The 19532-nt window shown below is 49.2% G+C and overlaps 1 protein-coding gene across 4 annotated transcripts in view; it reads left to right on the top strand.

Annotated features, from left to right (window-relative positions):
• The window catches only part of TFAP2C (transcription factor AP-2 gamma), a 29081-nt gene extending 24294 nt beyond the window's left edge, over positions 1-4787 (top strand). For all 4 annotated transcript variants that reach the window (XM_060230748.1, XM_060230750.1, XM_060230751.1 and 1 more), the window contains exons 7-8: positions 2811-3092; positions 3287-4787. In XM_060230748.1, coding sequence (XP_060086731.1) covers positions 2811-3092; positions 3287-3329 — 325 coding nt within the window. In that variant the 3' untranslated portion in view covers positions 3330-4787. The remainder of the gene's footprint in view (positions 1-2810; positions 3093-3286) is intronic.
• The last annotated feature ends 14745 nt before the right edge of the window (positions 4788-19532 follow it).

Raw genomic sequence — 19532 nt, 5'->3', positions numbered from 1 at the left:
CTAAATGGTGTTTTGATTCTGAAAGCTGGACTGCATCCTTCTGCAGAGTTTATAACCAGGACTGTATCACTGCTATGGTTCTATAGGAGTTAATGAGATGTTGCTGGCTCCCCCCCCAATCTTAGCTTTCTTTGAAATTAACCAAGTGTCTCTAGCCCTTAAGTCTGCAAAGACTGGTTTTGAAATTCAGCCTTCCAACTGTACTAATTGCCTATTTTTCCCTTGGATGCCAATGCCAATTGCTTTAAACCCCTGAAGGTCCAGCATATGTTCTGGAATTAGGGTTGCCATTTCCTAGTTAGGATGTTCTCGGAGATTGTGAGAGCTGGAGCTAGGGGGACGGCACAACTTGAAGAGGGGAGGGACTTCAGTGGGGTATAATGCTTTAAAGGCCACTTTCCAAAGAAGCCATTTTCTCCTGGGGAACTGATCTCAATAGCCTGGGGATCAGCTGTAATTATGGGAGATCTCCAGCCGCCGCCTGGAGTTTGACAACCCTGTCTGAAGTGCTGTCTCTGGGGGTGTGCATCCCCATTCCTTGCAAACTCCTGACACATTCTTGTGTTGTAGTCTGTTGCTTCCAGGGGTGGAATTCTAGCAGGAGCTCCTTTGCATATTAGACCACACATCCTGATGTAGCCAATCCTTCAAGAGCTTACAAGACTCTTTTTTGTAAGCTCTTGGAGGATTGGCTACATCAGCAGTGTGTGGCCTAATATGGAGCTCCTGCTAGCATTTCACCCCTGGTTGCTTCTCTAATTGGAGCTGAAGGTAGCGCAAAGATTTTAGCATGACATTTTCTCTTAGGATATCCCTCCATCACTTAGCTTCTTCCTTTGTGTTAAAAAAACTGTTTTAATCTGAAAAAGGCTCTTGCTTGTTTAGGGAGTAGGTTGTGGCAGTGCTTGATTTCGCTGCTGTGTTCTTTGCGTGCTCTTTTGCATGCTTTTATTAAACCGGGAAGACTATGTTGCCTTGATGAGGGCTTATATATGGCTGGAAAAAACATGATGAGGAAGTTCAAAGCTCTTTAGGCAATACCAGGGGAACTCCTCAGAGCTGGAGAAGGGGCTAAATAGGACTTCCAGGCTTCAGAGGGAAGAATGAAGTCCTCTTTCCCCCTCAGTCCGTTGCCCTTAAGAAGAACAAATTATGCAAAATAAGGCACTTTGGCAAATTGCTAAAGTGACACATTCTGGTTTCAAGTTTTATTTTTATTCCATTTGATTTATCTCATCTTCCCTCCGGAGATCTCAGAATGGCATACATAGGCTCTCCATTGGCTTGCTTTTTGATCTTGATAAGTCTGCTTTTCTCCCAGCTGGGTTGCTTCCCATTTCTTGCAGTTTGTGAGGTCGGATCCTGGGACTTCCTTACACCCAGAATGGACATCCGCCTCCACTGGAGGAAGTCTTTCTCTCCTCTCCTTGAAGGAATTTCACCCTTGTTCTCCCCTGGGCTAATTCATCATCTTTCATTGCTGGCTTTGAATGTGTCATCATTGTGAATATGAATTAGCCTGGCTAATGCAAAATGCACAGTACCAGAGCTTTTTTTTTTAGCAGGAACTCCTTTGCATATTAGGCCACACCCCTGATGTAGCCAGTCCTCCTGGAGCTTACAGTAGGCCTTGTAAGGGTGCCAGTTCTGGGTTGGGAAATACCTGGAGATTTTTTTGGGGCGGGGGTGGATCCTGGGGAGGGTGGGGTTTGTAGGGGAAGGCATAATGCCCTGTTAGGGTTATCCGATTTTGAAAAGCAACAAAGAGAACATTTCCCGACTGACTGCTTCAAACAAGTGATCACTATGACAAATCTCATTTTAAATGCCCCTGCTGTTTAAACTGGATAATGGCTACAGACTAGGAACCTTCCATCCCCAAAAAAGAGCATTTTCATACCACACAATTCTGTTAGCCTTTCTGATGCTACTGGACTTTTGCTCTCTCCTACTGCTACAGATGAACATTGGCTACCTGTATTGAGCAAAATATATATGATGTGTAAGGTTGACAATCCTCAGTTGAGAGGCAGAGGATCCCCTGGCTTGGAGGCTCTCTCCCTGCTTCAGGGTTATCAGAAAGCAGGGAGGGGGAGAGAAATATCTGCTGGGCACTCCATTATACTCTATGGAGACCAGTTCCCGTAAGTCATAATGAAGAATTGATCTGGGGCTTTGGGGAGGCTGTTTTTTGAGGTAGAGGCACCAAATTCTCAATATAGCCTCTGGTCCCTCTCCTCAAATCTCTCCCAAGTTTCAAAAAAGATTGGACCAGGGGGTCCAATTCTGTGAGCCCAAAAAGAAGGTGCCCCCATTCTCCACTATTTCCCAAGGAGGGCAGGTGTTTAAAAGGAATGTGGTCCCTTTAAAGGTGATGACTAGAACTCCCTTTGGAGTTCAATCGTGCTTGTCACACTTTTGCTCCTGGCTTCTCCCATGAAATCTGGCTTTACCCCCAAAGGCCTCAGCTATTTCTTGAGAGTCGGACCTGGCAACCCTACTCACTTTTGGGTTGGAAACAATTTCAGCTTCCTCTGAAAGTTGTTTCTTTTTGATCCTGGACATCCTAGGATGCCTTTCGGGAAGCACTAATCAGGGCTTTTTTTGAGCAGGAATGCAGTTCCAAATGGATCAGTGTCAGGGTGTGTGGCCCAATATGCAAATGAGTTACTGCTGTGTGAAACAATGATGACATCAGGGTTGCCTGGCCTAATAGGCAAATAAGTTATTGCAGAGCTTTTTCTACCCCACAAGCCCTGGTGCTAACGGTTGGTATCTCTCTCGTGTTTTTACCTCTGTGCACCCTGTAGGCAGATCTGCAAAGAATTCACCGACCTCCTCACTCAGGACAGAACCCCTCTTGGGAATGCAAGGCCGAGCCCAATCTTGGACCCTGGAATCCAGGGCTGCTTGACTCACTTTAGCCTCATCACGCACGGCTTTGGGAGCGCCGCCATCTGCGCCGCCATGACGTCCGTCCAGAACTACCTGAACGAAGCGCTAAAAATTGCAGACAAAACGTACATGAACGCGGGGGACCAGAGTCCCGCAGAAACCAACAAAAGCATCGAGAAGATGGATAAGCATCGGAAGTGAGTGCGCGAGAAAGGAGCTGGACTTTCTAAACCATTCTCCCAACCATAGGACTAAGATTTTCATGCCTAAGGGCGTGTAGAAATCTGTCACAACACTTTTGGGTTTTGTTTTTTGTTTGTTTTTGTTGAAAGCCTCCTGGTTTTGGATCCTCCATGAGATACATCTCTCTCTTTCTCTTCTTTCTTTAAAGCTGCTGTTATCCATTCATTGTGGGACCAGGTACCAGAAGGTAACATGGACACGAGCTTTGTTTTTTAAGCAGTAAAAAGTGTGGTGCTATTTGGGGACAAAAGGGGGGGTGATGGAGGGGAGAAGTTAATCTGGTGTTTCAAGATGCTGTGGGAGAAGATCCATTCCATCTTATGTGTGCACTTGTCTACATCTCCTGTCGATGACGTCCAGTGGGGCCTTCCACATGTGGGCCGCTTGTGGAACATGGGAAACAGAATGACCACCTGGGACATGCACATGGATTGCCCTCTCCGGACCATACTTAGGTGCATTGCAAAGTCCTCATGCACTTAGCTGGGGGCAGAGGGAGGAGTTAAAAGGGCTTTGTCAAGGCCCACGTGGGGCTGTGAGTAGAGGGGAGGATGGATCATGCCCGTTCAGTTTTTGTTTCAGAAGACCATCGAGCTTCTGACCAGCTGTGCTCCTTTCAGCTCTCAAAAAACTTTCAGGATGCCTACATATTTAAAAGCCAGCCATAGCACAGAGAAACAGTATTAGACCCCCAGGGTTTCTGAACTTCTGGCAAAATGCCCAGGATAATTGAAAATGTCCTAGAAGAAGCTTGATGTAAAAATTATTAAAAAAAAATGGGTGGTATTTTGAATGATTCTTGTGTATCTTGATGAGAGCTTTAGACTTTTGGGCCCAATCCAGAAAATGTTGCTGTAACACACTTGAATGGAAGTGAGGCTTTGGGCAAGACGTTAATGAACTAGGAAGAAATGAAGTGGGAAGTCTTGACACCAGGTCACTCACTCCCCTTCCCCAGTGCCCCCAGCTAAAAGGACAAAAAGTTTTAGAAACTGACATCCACTTTAAAAAAAAAAAATCCAGGATACTGCAGCTTTATAAACCGTCTGCGTTTTTAAAATAGGAAAAAAACTTGAAAAGCATAGGCACATAATTTTTAATAACTTTTTTTGTCGTTCTTGCCTACATAGGCCAAAAATTATATATAAATATATAAATATATATCTCTATCCAGGGAAGTTTTATGTGTATAAGGGAAAGCAAGTGTGATGAATGTACATATTTATTTATGTTGTAATTTAATGGGATTTGTAAATAATGGTGAACTTTTTAATACTTTTTTTTATAAATGGGCTTCAAATTTAATTTTTTTCCCCAAGAGGTAATGGGTAAAAGTTTGGTATATTGCTAAGTTTATGCACAGGTCTGTTTATGCTGGGTATTTAAGACTTTTTACAAAAAACAAATGTCTATTCTTGCCACTGAGGATTAGATAGAATCTGAGGTGTTTGTCGACAAAGCAATAACTTTGTGTATTAGTAGCAATTTGAAACGAGTGTGTGAGGTGCAGTATGTCTGTGGGGAGGGGGGGAAGAAATCATGACAGGCGAACAGTCCCGTCCTCCCACCCCACACCCCAGGTTGTAAATGTTTCCTTATCATCATGCTGTTGTATAGGATAACCATAATAAAAGTATTCTGGATAGAAATATTTGATTCTTTCTTTTCCCTTTTGCTTTATTGGAAAACACTGTCCTGCGTTCTGTGATGGGTGGGATATCTCCAGGCAGGGTTGCCAATCCCCAGCTGGGGGCAGGAGATCCCCTGGTTTGGAGGTTCTCCCCCTGCTTTAGGGTTATCAGAAAGTGGGGTGGGGGGAGAGGGAAATGTCTGCTGGGCTATCCATTATACTCATGGAAACTGGTCCCCATAGTGTATTCATCTGAGGCTCCGGAGGGTGGTGCTGAGGCAGAGACACCAAATTTTCAGCTTAGCTTCTAGTGCCTCTCCTGCTCCCCTCCAGGTTTCAAAAAAGATTGGACCTGGAGCCCAATTCTGTATGCCCCAAAAGGTGCCCCCATGCTCCATTATTTTCAGTGAAGGGAAGGCATTTAAAAGGAGCATGGTATTTAATTCATGCTGCAAGCCTCCTTGAGCACACCATGGGATAGAAGTTCAACAAATAAAGTCAGTCTCTCTCTCAAACTAACAGTTCACCTGGTCTGACCCAGCAGCTCTCTTGTGTGTTCTGTGGAGTTTATGTGTGTGTAAGTGACCTGTTTGTGTGTGAGGGAGCTCAGTGGTGGATTTCTCAAGAAATTAAAAAAAATAAAATAGGATGACAAGAATTGGTTATTTCTTCTCACCCTCACCCTCTGACCAACACAGGAAGCTGCCTTCTACAGAATCAGGTCCTGGGGCCATCCAAGTCAGTATAGTCTACTCAAAAAAGATATAGCATTGGAAAAGGTACAGAAAAGGGCAACTAGAATGAATAAAGGTTTGGAACACTCCCTATGAAGAAAGGTTAAAACGCTTGGGGCTCTTTAGCTTGGAGAAACGTCGACTGCGGGATGACATGATAGAGGTTTACAAGGTTATGCATAGGATAGAGAAGGCAGAGAAAGAAGCATTTTTCTCCCTTTCTCACAATATGAGAACTTCTGGACATTCAATGAAATTGCTGAGCAGTCGGGTTAGAACAGATAAAAGGAAGTACTTCTTCACCCAAAGGGTGATTAACACATGGAATTCACTGCCACAGGAGGTGGCAGTAGCTACAAGCATAGACAGCTTCAAGAGGGGAAAGGATAAGCATATGGAGCAGAGGTCCATCAGTGGCTATTAGCCATAGCTTATCGTTGGAACTCTGGGGCAGTGATGCTCTGTATTCTTGTGTTTGGGGGGGGGGGCACAGTGGAAGGGCTTCTAGCCCCGCTGGTGAACCTCTTGATGGCACTTGATTTTTTTGGCCATTGTGTGACACAGTGTTGGACTGGATGGGCCATTGGCCTGATCCAACATGGCTTCTCTTATGTTCTTATGTACTCAGACTGGCAGCAGCTCTCCAGGGTCTTGGGCAGAGGACATTCTCATTACCCCCTGGAGATGCTAGAGGTTGAACCTGGGACTTACCAAGCCACAACCCCTCCCCCATTTCTCAAGGCTGCAAATGGAGTTTGTTACACATCATGAATTTAGAAACATTTGATCAATTGAACACTGCCCCGCCCCCATATCTAAATAAGGCGATCTGTTTTAAAAGTAGGCTTTCAAAATGACAGTGGCCATCTTAGGAAAGGCCATCTTCTGCATAGGTGCAGAATGCCTCTTTTAGGCATGGCTGATTTTCAGACAAGGCATGCATATGTTAGAACCCAGTGTGTGTTCCTTCCCTTCAGGGACAAATGCAATTGATTAAAACTCTTTATGACTAATCAATTAAGATGCCTTTAATCAGCTGAAGTTCTACACAGCAGGTTGGAAGCGTTGGAGGGGGATCGGATTCCAGCTGTTCTGTACACATCCACTCTTTTCCAGTCCCCACCGCCCCCCCAAAAATCTTGTTTGATGTATCGACATTTTCTGTAAAAAGCATGGCAGAGCCCCACAAGGAAACTGAGCATCATGGAAAGAATCGCTAACAGTTTCTGTCCTGCATAACCATCCCCCCCACCTCCCCGCACACTTTTCAGCTGCAAGCAAATGTGCAAGAGACTTTGATCAGGACAATACTTTGAGTGAACTGAACAAAAACTGTAAGCTTGCCTTTTATTAAAGCTTCCAGCCAGGCACTGTGGTCACTGCCTTCTGGGAGAGGATATGCATGTTTCCATTTTATTTCAGCAATATGAACCCAAACAAAACCTGTTGGGTGTCTGGCAGCAGACCTTGGCTAGGGCTCTGTGATGGATGGGCATCCGCACTGGGGAAAGTCATTTCCATGACTTCAGTGTGCATGGCTGTGTCTGTTATAGAAATTATAGCACTGCAATGCTATAACTACACTGCACCTGGAGTCTTCTGTGCAGTCCTGCCGGTCTCACTTCAAGAAGGATGTAGATGGATTGGAGTGGGTGCAGAGGAGAGTGACAAGAGGGCTGGCCCTAGGCTGTCTGTCACCCTAGGCATGGTTAACTTCTGGCACCATCACCAAGTCACATGAGGCACTCAGTTTAGCGCCCCCAGAAGGCTGATGCCCTAGGCAATTGCCTAGTTTGCCTAGTGGCATGGATGGCCCTGAGTGACAAGAATGATCAGGAGCCTGAAGGCCAAGTCCTAGGAGGAAAGGCTAACGGACTTGGGAATGTTCAGTCTGGAGAAGAGGGTGAGGGGGACATGACTGCTCTCTTGAAGTCTTTGAAGGCCTGTCACTTAGAGGACAGCAGGGCCCAGTTCCTGTTCGCAGCAGAGAAGAGGATTTGCAATAATGGGTTAAATTAAGGGTGGGAGGATATCAACTGGATATTAGGGGAAACTCTTTTTACGGTAAGAGTTGTTCAACAGTGGGATCAGCTACTGAGGGAGGTGGTGAACTCCTCCTGATCCTGCATTGAGTTGGACTAGAGATGGCTTGTATGGCCTCTTCCAACTCTATTATTGTAACAGCTACTTCCATACGGGAGAGATTTCATCTTTGTCCTGTGCCTTCCCTATGAGGAAAAGCTGAAGAGTGTGGGACTTTTTGGTTTAGAAAAGTGATGACTAATGGGGGATATGACAGATTTAGAAAATTAGGCATGGGAGGTGGAGAGAGTTGACAAAGAGAAACGTTCCTCTGTCTCCCAAAATACTAGAACTCGAGGGCATCCAATAAAACTGGTGGGCAGTAGGTTTAGGGATGGACAAAAAGAAATTCTTCTTTACACAGAGAATGATTAAAATGGGGAATTTGCTGCCAGAGGATGTAGTGATGGCCAGAGGCACAGACAGCTTTAAAAGAGGATTAGATAGATTCATGGAAGAGAGGTCGGTCAGTGGCTAGTAGCGATGGTGACTGAAGGGACCCTCTGTGCTCAGAGGCAGTAAAACCTCTGAATTGCAATGCCAACAGTCAACAGGAAGGAACACCTCAGCCTCTAAATCCTGTTGCTGGCTGTCCAGAGGAATTTGTTGGCCCCTGCACTATATGGACCACCGATCCAGCAGGGCTCTTCTTATGTTCTTCATCTTCATTTTTTAAAAATGGAGCAACCCTGCTAATTCAGAATAGATTTTTTTTTAGCTTTATTGGATGTGCATAGGGGTTTTTCAAGCCTTCTGTAAAGCATCCCTGCAATAATTGCACTATGGGGTAGGATGACTCTGTTTCCTCATAGAGTAGAAGTGACTCTCCATAACTACGTGCTTCTTTTGCCCTGTGGAGTACAGTGAACTTCCAAGGAGTTCACAGTGGTCTTTTACCCTCACAACAGTTCCGTGAGGTAGGTTAGGCTGATGACAGACTGGCCCAAGGGCATCCAGTGAACTCCATGGCATATGACCAGGGTCGGTCCTAGACTGTTTGGCACCCTAGGCAAGGCTAACTTCTGGTGCCCTCCCTGCACTGATAAGAACATAAGAGAAGCCATGTTGGATCAGGCCAATGGCCCATCCAGTCCAACACTCTTGTGTCACACAGTGGCCAAAAAACCCAAGTGCCATCAAGAGGTGCATGAGTGGGGCTAATGACACCGAGTCACATGTGGAGCACCCAGTTTAGCACCCCCAGAAGGCTGGTGCACTAGGCAATCACCTATTTTGCTAGTGGCAGGACTGGTCCTGTATATGAGAGAGATGAAAGCAAGTTTCCTCACCATTTTGCCTCTTTTGCCCTCACACATGAACACATGAAACTGCCTTATACTCAAGCAGAACATTGGTCCATCAAAGTCAGTATTGTTTACTCAGAGTGGCAGCAGTTCTCCAGGGTGTCAAGCAATGGTCTTTCATATCACTTACTGCCTGGTCCTTTTAGCTGGAAGTGCCCAGGATTGAACCTATGACCTTCTGCACACCAAGAATAAGCTCTACCACTGAGCCACAGCTCAGTTTGTGTCACATCTAAGCCTACCTTCTAGAAGTGTAAGACCCTCCTTTTGAACTTCCATTGTATTTCTCAGGCTCAGGGTTTGATTGCATGGAATATGGGTATACCACAGACCTTGGGTAAGTGGAAATAATTGTATTCCACTGTCTTTCCTGAATGCTCAAGCTGTCACACAAGTTATTTCTTCTCATGCAATTTTAAGACGAAAAGAAATGAAATCACGTGAGCAGTCTGCCGTACATTCCACATGCACATTATTTTGTTAAAAACGAAAAGGTGACGAGTTGATGCAGCTGTTGTGCTATTGCTTGCATAAATGGAATTGTGCCAAGTAACATTTTGCCTTTTGCTCCCTTATCACTGGATACAACCCTTTCTTTGAGTTTAATCTTTAAGGCCTATTGATTGTGAGGCGAAGCCTTTAAACTTCCCCTGTTTCAATCCACAGCTCATGTGCTTCACCTTAACAGGTCTATTGGTGGTAATAATACCTAGTCCACACCTGAGCATCTCACCACAAATGCATGAGCATGTTCAAGCAAACTGCCTCCATCAAAAGTCTTGTGTTTGAAGCAGTGTTTCAAGTTTTATCTGCAATGACACACTGGAACATGAAAGTTACCACTGGTTACTTTGGTCATGGAACATTCATGTGTGAATGAGCTTTTGGTACTATTGCATGTAACCTCGGCTTCATGTCCCCACTGACAGCCTAATCCAGAACTGTCAAACTCATTTGTTGCGCGGGCTGGATGCAACATAAATGTCACTTTGTCGAGCCAGGCTATGCGTGTCATAAAATGTAGCACCCGGTACCAGAGATATAAACTTTATAAATGACACAGGCAAACCTAATTAATAATATTTTTTTACTCAAAATGCAAACATGCTTAAAACAGTAACATTCTTACAGCATTTCCTTACAGTACCCCCCTGATGCCTACCCCTTCCACTTCTACCATCCATTACTCATCAGAACCAGTTTGTTCAGCCCCTAAAAGTTCTCGATGGTGGCATGCCACGAACCACGAACCATCACAAACTGCATTTTCCCAGTTCATGGGTTCTTCATCCTTTCCAGACTGGAGAGCCAGTTTGGTGTAATGGTTAAGTGTGTGGACTCTTATCTGGGAGAACCGGGTTTGATTCCCCACTCCTCCACTTGCACCTGCTGAGATGGCCTTGGGTCAGCCATAGCTCTGGCAGAGGTTGTCCTTGAAAGGGCAGCTGCTGTGAGAGCCCTCTCCAGCCCCACCCACCTCACAGGGTGTCTGTTGTGGGGGAGGAAGGTAAAGGAGATTGTGAGCCGCTCTGAGACTCTTCTGAGTGGAGGGCGGGATATAAATCCAATATCTTCTTCTTCCTTGCATGCCACTCAATAAGTAAAGATTTCTGCATTATTTGTTGTTGTGCCCAAATGAGGTTTGTTCTTTTTTATTCCAACCTAGACCCCAAACTTTGGTTTATTTTATTTATATGTTTATTGTCCTGACCTGGATAGCCTAGGCCAGCCCAATCTCATCAGATCTCAGAAACTAAGTTTCTGGTCAGTGTTTGAATGGGAGTCCACCAGGGCTTTTTTTGTAGCAGGAACTCCTTTGCATATTAGGCTACACCCCCTTGATGTAGCCAATCCTCTTGGAGCTTACAGTAGGCCCTGTGCTAAAAGCCCTGTAAGCTCTTGGAGGATTGGCTACATCAGGGGTGTGTGCCCTAATATGCAAAGGAGTTCCTGCTACCAAAAAAAGCCCTGGGGACTACTAAGGAATACCAAGGTCATGACATGGAGGCAAACTACCTGTGAACGTCTCTTGCTGTAAGTCAGTTGCAAGTTGATAGCAGCAGCAGCAACAAATGCTTAAACCTGCTTTTCTTCCCAATGTGGATCCAAACTGGCTTTACGATATAATTCTCCTTTCTGTCATTCTATCCTCACAGAGGTGGGTTAGGCTGAGAGAGTGTGAGCTTCCATGTCAGAGGGTGAATTTGAACATGGGTCTTCCAGATCCTGATACACCAATCACTGCACCATGCTGGTTCTCTGGGTATCTTTTCTTCCCTACATGTCAAAGATAGGAGTTTGGATGTTGATAACCAATTATGGTTTGCCATGGAAGCTGAAGTCCTTAAATTCCCAACGCTTTTTCACATAACAAAAAACAGTGGTTTGCTGTCATGTCTGAACCATGCCTCTTGATCAGTTTTATTCTGGACAGGACAGTATGAGCCAGACTTGCTTCTGTGCTCAGTGTCCATTCTGCACATATTGAGAGGTGTCATGTGATCAATTGTTAGCGTTACTTCCTGCAATTTTGGATTATTTCATTCCAATCGAGTCAACAACTGCTGGGGTTCACAGTCTTGCAATAGATGATAGAAAGATGATAGATAGATGATAGATGGATTGATAGATGGACAGACTGACAGACAGACAGACAGATAGATGATGATAGATAGATAGATAGATAGATGGATAGATGGATAGATGGATAGATGGATAGATGGATAGATGGATAGATAGATGGATAGATAGATGGATAGATAGATGGAGGGAAGGAGGGAGGGAAGGTGATGATGATGATTTATTTAAAATATTTAACCCACTTTTCTCCATACCATATGGGCCTAAAGCAATTTACAATATACAACACACAGAGAAGACGATCAGTTTCACAGTTAACCAAAATTAGCAGATTTCACATTTACTACTTGCCATAGCCCAGGCTAACCTGATCTCATCAGCTTTCAGAAGCTGAACAGGGTTGGCCCTGATTTGTATTTGGATGGGAGACCATTGGGGTCATGACGTGGAGGCAGGCAGTGGAAAGCTGCCTTTTGGCCACTGTGTAACACAGAGTGTTGGCCTGATTCAACATGGCTTCTCTTATGTTCTTATGAACATCTCTTGCCTTGAAAACGGGGTTATCATAGGGCAGCTTTGACTTGATGGCACTTTCCACCTGCACCACTTGCCATTAGCAAACTACATTATGAGGAAGCACTTGGGTAAACGCAATGAAGCCCATGGGATCACTACTATAGTGTAAAGATAGCACAATTCCCAACCATGTGTCTTTCTTCTTACAAAGAAAGAGAGAATGAAAGAGAGAATTCCAAGCAGGCAAGTCATGCCAAAGGCCTCTCCACACTCAGTCAATAGCCTGGCTGGATCCTACAAATCTTCTTCGTGGTCTCTGTGCATCACACTTGTGGGATACTGCGCCTGCGCGGGTCCCCGATCGGTATCTGTAAGAAGCCCGGGAATTTTCCGCGGTCGGCGCCACTGGGCATGCGCAGGCGTCCCATTGCGCACGCCCAACGGCGCCACCGCGGTAATCCCGCCAGTTCCTTTCTGACCGCTGCGCGAAGAAGCTGCGTTTTCATCGTGTTCCCGGTCGGTGAGCTTCGGGGGTTTTCACCCTTTTTTCCCCCTTAGCCTCTGTATATATATTAGCCTGTTTATTGTTTTTCCTTAGAATAGTAGTTAGTTCTTAGTAGTTAGCTAGTTAGTTTAAAAAAAAAAAAAAGTTGTTTTTTCTCAGGGTGCGTGTCGCGGGGTTTGTCCTCCGGGACTCCCCCCCTCCCTGCTCCCAAAATTTTTTTCTCCTCTCAGAGGACTCTGAGAGGACCCTCCTAGCGACCACTGTCTATGGACAGTCGCTGGGGTTTCTTCAAGAGGTGCCAGGCCTGCGGGAAGAAGATCGCCCCTCCCGACGGCCATTCCCTGTGTCTTCTTTGTTTGGGAGAGGCGCACCGCGTGGAGACCTGCCCACACTGCCAGCACTTCTCCAAACAGACAAGGAAGAACAGGGCGGCAAGACTTTCGGCAGCGCTAACCGCCTCGGCACTGAGACCTCCAGTTTCGGCTTCGGTACCGAAAATGGCAAATGCCCAACTGTCGACGGGTCCATCGGTCGATGCCCCCGTAGTCGACACGGGAACGCCGAGAGATCAGCACTCGGCGAAACGGTCCCTCGAGCTATCGACCGAGAAGCCGTCGAAGAAGCGACGCGAGGAAGCGGGCCGCGAGTCCTCCAAGAAGGAGAAGAGTAAAGAAAAGAAAAAGCGACCTCGCTCCTCTCCTCCGCCACCGGACACGGCGGCATCGACCGCCACTGAGCCGCGCAGAAGGGTTCCTCCCTCTCCGCTCCGCAGCCCCGCGACTCCAGCGGTCGGCGCGCATACGTCGCACAGCCCTACAACTCAGCGGGCTAGCGTCCATCGGCCGCGCAGTCCCTCAACACCGAGGACTAGCGCTCATCGGCAGCACACCTCGCCGATCCTCGACCCGAGCGCTAAGGGGCAGCACATTCCAGCACCAGAAGCGGAGATCGACCTAACCCGTCGATCCCCTTCGGTGGCCTCTCGTCGGAGGAGCATCGACTCGGCATCGGACGTCGAGCCCCTACCATCGGCTGACGAGGCGACGCCTGCAGCGCCCAAGCGACCGAGACAAGGGGACCCGTCGGTCGAGCGCGTGAGGCGAACCGACCCATCGGTCGAGCGCGTGAGACGAAGGGACCCATCGGCCGACCCGCGCCGCTTCCCATCTATGCCCCCCTGGGAACAGCACAGATGGCAGCCTTCGTATCCCTGCTGCCCGCCTTACCACTGGTACCAGCCACCGGAACACCAGGAATGGGAGCGTCGGTCCGATACGTCCTCCTTCTCTAGGACATCACACCGACCCAGGCAACCATCGGCATCACTCTCGATCCCGCCGGAGGAACGCGCCGCCGCGACAGACCCCCCGACCCGACCGCTGACGCCGATCCAGCAGAGGGAGCCAACACCACCTCTGTCGACACACTCGGACTGTGAAGAGTCCGAGCCATCGGGTTCGGAGAGCGACGAGGGGAGGATCTGGGAACCCTCGCCCGACCCAAATACTGCGGAGGACCTCCCGGTTTCACCCTCCGAGGACCTGAGCTCCTATGCGGAGATGATCAAGAGGATGGCATCGACCATCGCTCTACCCATCTCGCAACCCAAGCCAGTGGTGGACGATAGCGTCTTCGATATCGTCCAACGCGACGCCTCCACAGCCATAGCCCTACCGATGACCAGGGTCATGTTGCAGGCACTCAAGGACCCATGGAAAAAGCCATCATCGGCACCGGTGTCCTCGAGGAAGTTGGATCACATATACAAGATCCAGGAGGCGGGGGCTGAGTTTTTATTCACTCATCCAACACCCAACTCAGCCATCGTCTCGTCTTCCTCGAGGTCGCGCAAGGTGCATTCTGCCCCCCCTGACAAGGAGGGGAAGAAACTAGACTCCATGGGCAGGAAGATCTATTCTTCAGCATCCTTGGGTGCCAAGGCCTCCAACTACACAGCCTGCATGGCGAGATATCAATACGCCATGTGGGAACAGTTGTCTCCGCTCCTATCCGCCCTGCCTGAGGACAAAAAAGCGGCTGCCAAGAAACTGCAGCAGGAGGGCCTGAAGGTGGCCAAGCAGCAATTGACAACTGCAAAGCACCTAGTGGACGTCTCTGCCTCACACATTATGTCCGCTGTCGCCATCCGCAGGCACTCTTGGCTGAGGTCCACCGCCCTGCAGCAGGACACCAGGGCACTTATCGAGGACCTGCCGTTTGAAGGGGACGGGCTCTTTAGTTCCACTACAGATAACGCCCTGCAGGAACTAGATAAGAACCTTAAGATCTCCAAGAGCCTGGGAGTGCAGGCACCCTCCAGACAGCCCAGGGCTAGACAGTGGAGTAGATCCTGGACTAGGAAACCCTCCCACAAGTCGTCCACAGACCAACAGTGGCGCCCACGCCCTTCGCAGCCCGACAAGCAGGCCTATTCGGGCAATAACACTAACAGGGGGCGCTACACCACCCAGCATTCAGGCAAACCTAAGGGTGCCCGCCCCTCCAAGCAGGGACTTTGACTTTTCTGTCCCACGCATCGTCGCCCCTGCCCGCTGCACCATCCGCCTCCGCCCCTTCCTCCCTGCCTGGGAGCAGGTCTCCTCAGACAGGTGGGCTCTCTCCATCATCAAAGAGGGCTACAAATTAGACTTTGCTCAGATTCCAAACCAGTCCGTGGTGGTTACCACCCCCCCCTCCCCACCGCTGCTGGCAGAGGTGGCCACCCTCCTACAGAAACAAGCCATAGAGGAAGTACCTCCAGAGGACAGTCCCGGGGGTTTCTACTCCCGTTACTTCCTGGTTCCCAAGAGGGACGGGGGACTGAGACCCATCATGGACCTTCGGAATCTGAACAAGTTCATCCTATACCGCAAGTTCCGGATGTCCACACTGCAATCCATCCTGCCCCTCATCAACCAGGGCGATTGGATGGCCACCCTAGATCTCAAGGATGCCTATTTCCACATCAGCATCCACCCAGAGTTCAGACGGTTTCTAAGGTTTGCGGTAGGCCCACAGCACTTCCAGTTCACGGCCCTACCATTCGGACTTTCCACAGCACCCAGGGTGTTTACGAAAATGATGAGCGTAGTGGCTGCCCACCTCAGGCTACAAGGGGTGATGGTCTTCCCATACATAGACGACTGGCTCCTGGTAGCCAGTTCAAGGGAAAGCCTATCTGCTCACATCACGTCCACGCTACGCCTCCTGGATGCCCTGGGCCTACAGGTCAACCTAGAAAAATCGAAACTCACCCCATCAAGGTCAGTGCAGTTTATAGGAGCAGTGCTGGATACAAACCTGCACCGAGCGTTCTTACCTGCCCAAAGGGCAAAAGACATTACCAGCTCTGTACAATTGCTCCAGAGGCAGGGATGGGGCACAGTCAAACAGATCCAGCGGATGCTGGGCCTGATGGCAGCGACGACAAGCGTGCTTCTCTTCGCGAAACTGAGGATGAGGAACATGCAGCTATGGTTCCTACGTCAGTTCCGCCCAACCAGGGACTCACCTCGAAAGAGGTTCACTATTCCCCCCATAGCGCTCCACTCGCTTCACTGGTGGGGGTCAAAGGACAACATCTGCCAAGGAGCGCCCTTCCACCTTCCGGCCCCCACAGTGACCATCACCACGGACGCTTCCCAGTGGGGATGGGGCGCTCACATGGAAGGACTGTGCGTGGGGGGCCAGTGGCCACCCGAGCTAGCCCTGCAACACATAAACTACCTGGAACTGTTAGCAATCCACTTTGCTCTGCGTTCATTCCGCCCGAAGCTGACAGGGAAGACGGTGGCTCTGCTCACAGACAACACCACCGCCCTGGCATACATCAACAGACAGGGTGGAACAGTGTCCCGTCGCCTTTGCGCACTGGCAATGGACTTATGGGCGGAATGCATCCAGCAGGACATCTTCGTCAAGGCCGCGCACCTCCCAGGGGTCCTCAACATACAGGCGGACTCCCTGAGCAGAGGGGGGGCCTCACCGCACGAGTGGGAACTCCAGTGGCGCTTCCTGCAGCCAGTCTTCCAGCTGTGGGGTTACCCTCAGCTGGACGTCTTCGCCACAGCACACAACAAGAAGTGTCCCAGGTTCTGCTCCAGAGGGGGTGCCGACCCGGCATCCCTAGGGGACGGCCTTCTCATCTCCTGGGAGGGCCGCTTCCTCTATCTCTTCCCGCCCCTCCCCCTTTTGACGAGGGTACTCAACAAGATAGCCAGGGACAGGCCACGCTGCATCCTAGTGGCCCCCTGGTGGCCACGTCAGAACTGGTTCTCCTCCCTACTACGCATGGCAGGGAGGAACTTCTACCACTTCCCAGCAGACCCAGACCTCCTGTCATCTCAAGGGGGGCTAGTGCTGCACCACAATGTGCCACACCTGAAACTGACAGCGTGGCTCATAGACCCCTAGACTTCTCCAGCAGGGTCCAGGAAGTCCTACTAAATAGCAGAAAACCCTCTACCAGGGCTTCCTACGATAGAAAGTGGAAGAAATTCTCCAGCTTTCTGGCCGACCGGCCAGGCACACCACAGAGGGCAGGCCTGCCGGCAATCTTCGACTTCCTATTGTCTCTAGTCGACGCAGGCCTAGTCTTCTCGTCCATCAAGGTCTACTTGGCAGCAATATCTGCCTTTCACGACCCTGTGGGCGGATACTCAGTTTTCGCCCACCCTCAGTCCAAAAAGTTTATGAGGGGACTATTTAGACTACATCCACCATCTAGACCTCCCACTCAGCTGTGGGACTTGACTCTGGTCCTAGACATGCTAACCAGGCGTCCCTTTGAACCTATGGCCACGTGCTCTCTGCAGCTCCTGTCCTGGAAGACTGCCTTCCTCGTGGCCATCACCTCTGCTCGTCGCGTGGGGGAACTCACGGCGATGCGCTGTGACTACCCCTACCTAGCTTTTACAGAATCTGGTGTCTCCCTGGCCCCAGATATCAACTTCCTCCCCAAGGTACCCTCCCAATTCCACCTCAATCTTGAGGTCTGCCTACCCACCTTCTTCCCTAACCCCTCCTCGGACGAGGAGCGGAGGCTGCACTCCCTAGACGTCAGGCGTGCCTTACTCTTTTACCTAAAGCGCTCTAAAGCCTTTCGCAGGGACCAACAGCTGTTCGTCTCATATACTTCGCCCAGGCTAGGGTCTAAGATCTCTTCACAGCGATTCTCGAAGTGGCTGACGGAGACCATCAAGACCTGTTACCTCCTAGCAAAGAGGCCGCTGCCAGGACCTGTTCGCGGACACTCCACCAGAGCAATGGCGACATCAGTGGCGTTCCTGAAAGGCGTCTCCTTGGCGGACGTATGCAAAGCTGCCACCTGGTCCTCCCCGCATGCCTTCATGAAGCACTACGCGCTGGACGTGCATGCTCAGCAGAGGACTCGGTTGGGGACTGCGGTGCTGCAATCTGTCGTCTCCGGTTGACCGTCTTCCCACCTCCAGGTATGCCTTGCTTGCTAATCTCCCACAAGTGTGATGCACAGAGACCACGAAGAAGATAGACAGGTTGCTTACCTGTAACTGTAGATCTTCGAGTGGTCATCTGTGCAGTCACACTACCCGCCCTCCTTCCCCACTGCTGACGGTCTCCCTCCTATGGGGGGCTTTTTTCAGCGGTCATGAAGGAACTGGCGGGATTACCGCGGTGGCGCCGTTGGGCGTGCGCAATGGGACGCCTGCGCATGCCCAGTGGCGCCGACCGCGGAAAATTCCCGGGCTTCTTACAGATACCGATCGGGGACCCGCGCAGGCGCAGTATCCCACAAGTGTGACTGCACAGATGACCACTCGAAGATCTACAGTTACAGGTAAGCAACCTGTCTTTCTACTCAACAGAGTTTGAAGTAGGGTTGCCAGGTCCTCTCTGGCCATCACTGGATGATGCGGGGGGGAAGAGTTGTCAGATGCAGGTTGGGAGACTCCTGGAGAATTGGGAATGTAGTCTGGGGAAGACAGAGACCTCAATGCGGTACAAGGCCATGGAGCCCACCCTCCAAAGACATCCATTTTCTTCAGTGGAACTGATCTCTGTAGCCTGGAGATAAGCAGTAATTCCAGGGGATCACCAGGTCTCACCTGAAGGTTGGTATCCCTAGTTTGAAGCCTAGTTTGAAGCATTCCTCCAATTCATGTGCACCTTCTGCCAAAGCAGGGGTGGCCAAACTTTGGCTCAGGAGCCACATGTGGCTCTTTCACACCAATTGGATGGCTCTTGGAGCCCCCACTGCCCTGCTGGCTGGCTTGGAGATGGCATTTCTCTCTTTAAATCACTTCACCGAGCCAAGACAGCTAGCAGCTTGGAGAATGCCTTTAAAGTTGTTTATTCCCACCTCCCTTCCCCACCTATTTCCTTCCTTCCTTCCTTCCTTCCTTCCTTCCTTCCTTCCTTCCTTCCTTCCTTCCTTCCTTCCTTCCTTCCTTCCTTCCTTCCTTCTTTGTCTTGTGGCTCTCAAACATCTGATGTTCATGTCTTGCGGCTCTCAAATGTCTGATGTTTATTCTATGTGACTCTTACGTTAAGCAAGTTTGGCCACCGCTATGCTATAGGAAGAGCCACTTAAGTTGGAGGAAGGTTTCAAGCTCTGCTGAGAGGAACAGTAGTGTTCAGGTCAGAAATTCTGCATTGTCAACTTGGTAATTTGCCCCTTGGCAGCTGGATTCCATGTGTCCCTCATAACATTTTCACTACCAGCATCCCAGCCTCTGTTCAATGGGATCCTGTGAAGTTTTCTCTCCCCCCTTCCCTTCCCCGCCCCAGACCACACCATGACACATTCTTCACATGGCTTGTCTGATCAACACGAGGCTGGTCTGTAAATATAAATCCAAACCACATCGCTTTAGACATGCTGTACCAATCTTCGAGACAGCTTGTCCGTTTCTGTTTACAAATATACCAGAATGTTCTGAGAGGCATGAAAAGCAGCCCCCACCTCCCAGAAGGAAACACTCTCTGGTAAGCTTCACAGTTCATATTTTTTATAATTTTTGGAGGTCATGGAGGACAGAAAGAGAGACAAAGCCAACCCCCCCCTT

Source organism: Heteronotia binoei, chromosome 2 (genome assembly GCF_032191835.1).
Source record: "Heteronotia binoei isolate CCM8104 ecotype False Entrance Well chromosome 2, APGP_CSIRO_Hbin_v1, whole genome shotgun sequence".
Taxonomy (NCBI): Eukaryota; Metazoa; Chordata; class Lepidosauria; order Squamata; family Gekkonidae; genus Heteronotia; species Heteronotia binoei.
The sequence above is the reverse complement of the archived record's forward strand: the minus strand, read 5'-3'. Positions and strand labels throughout refer to the sequence as shown.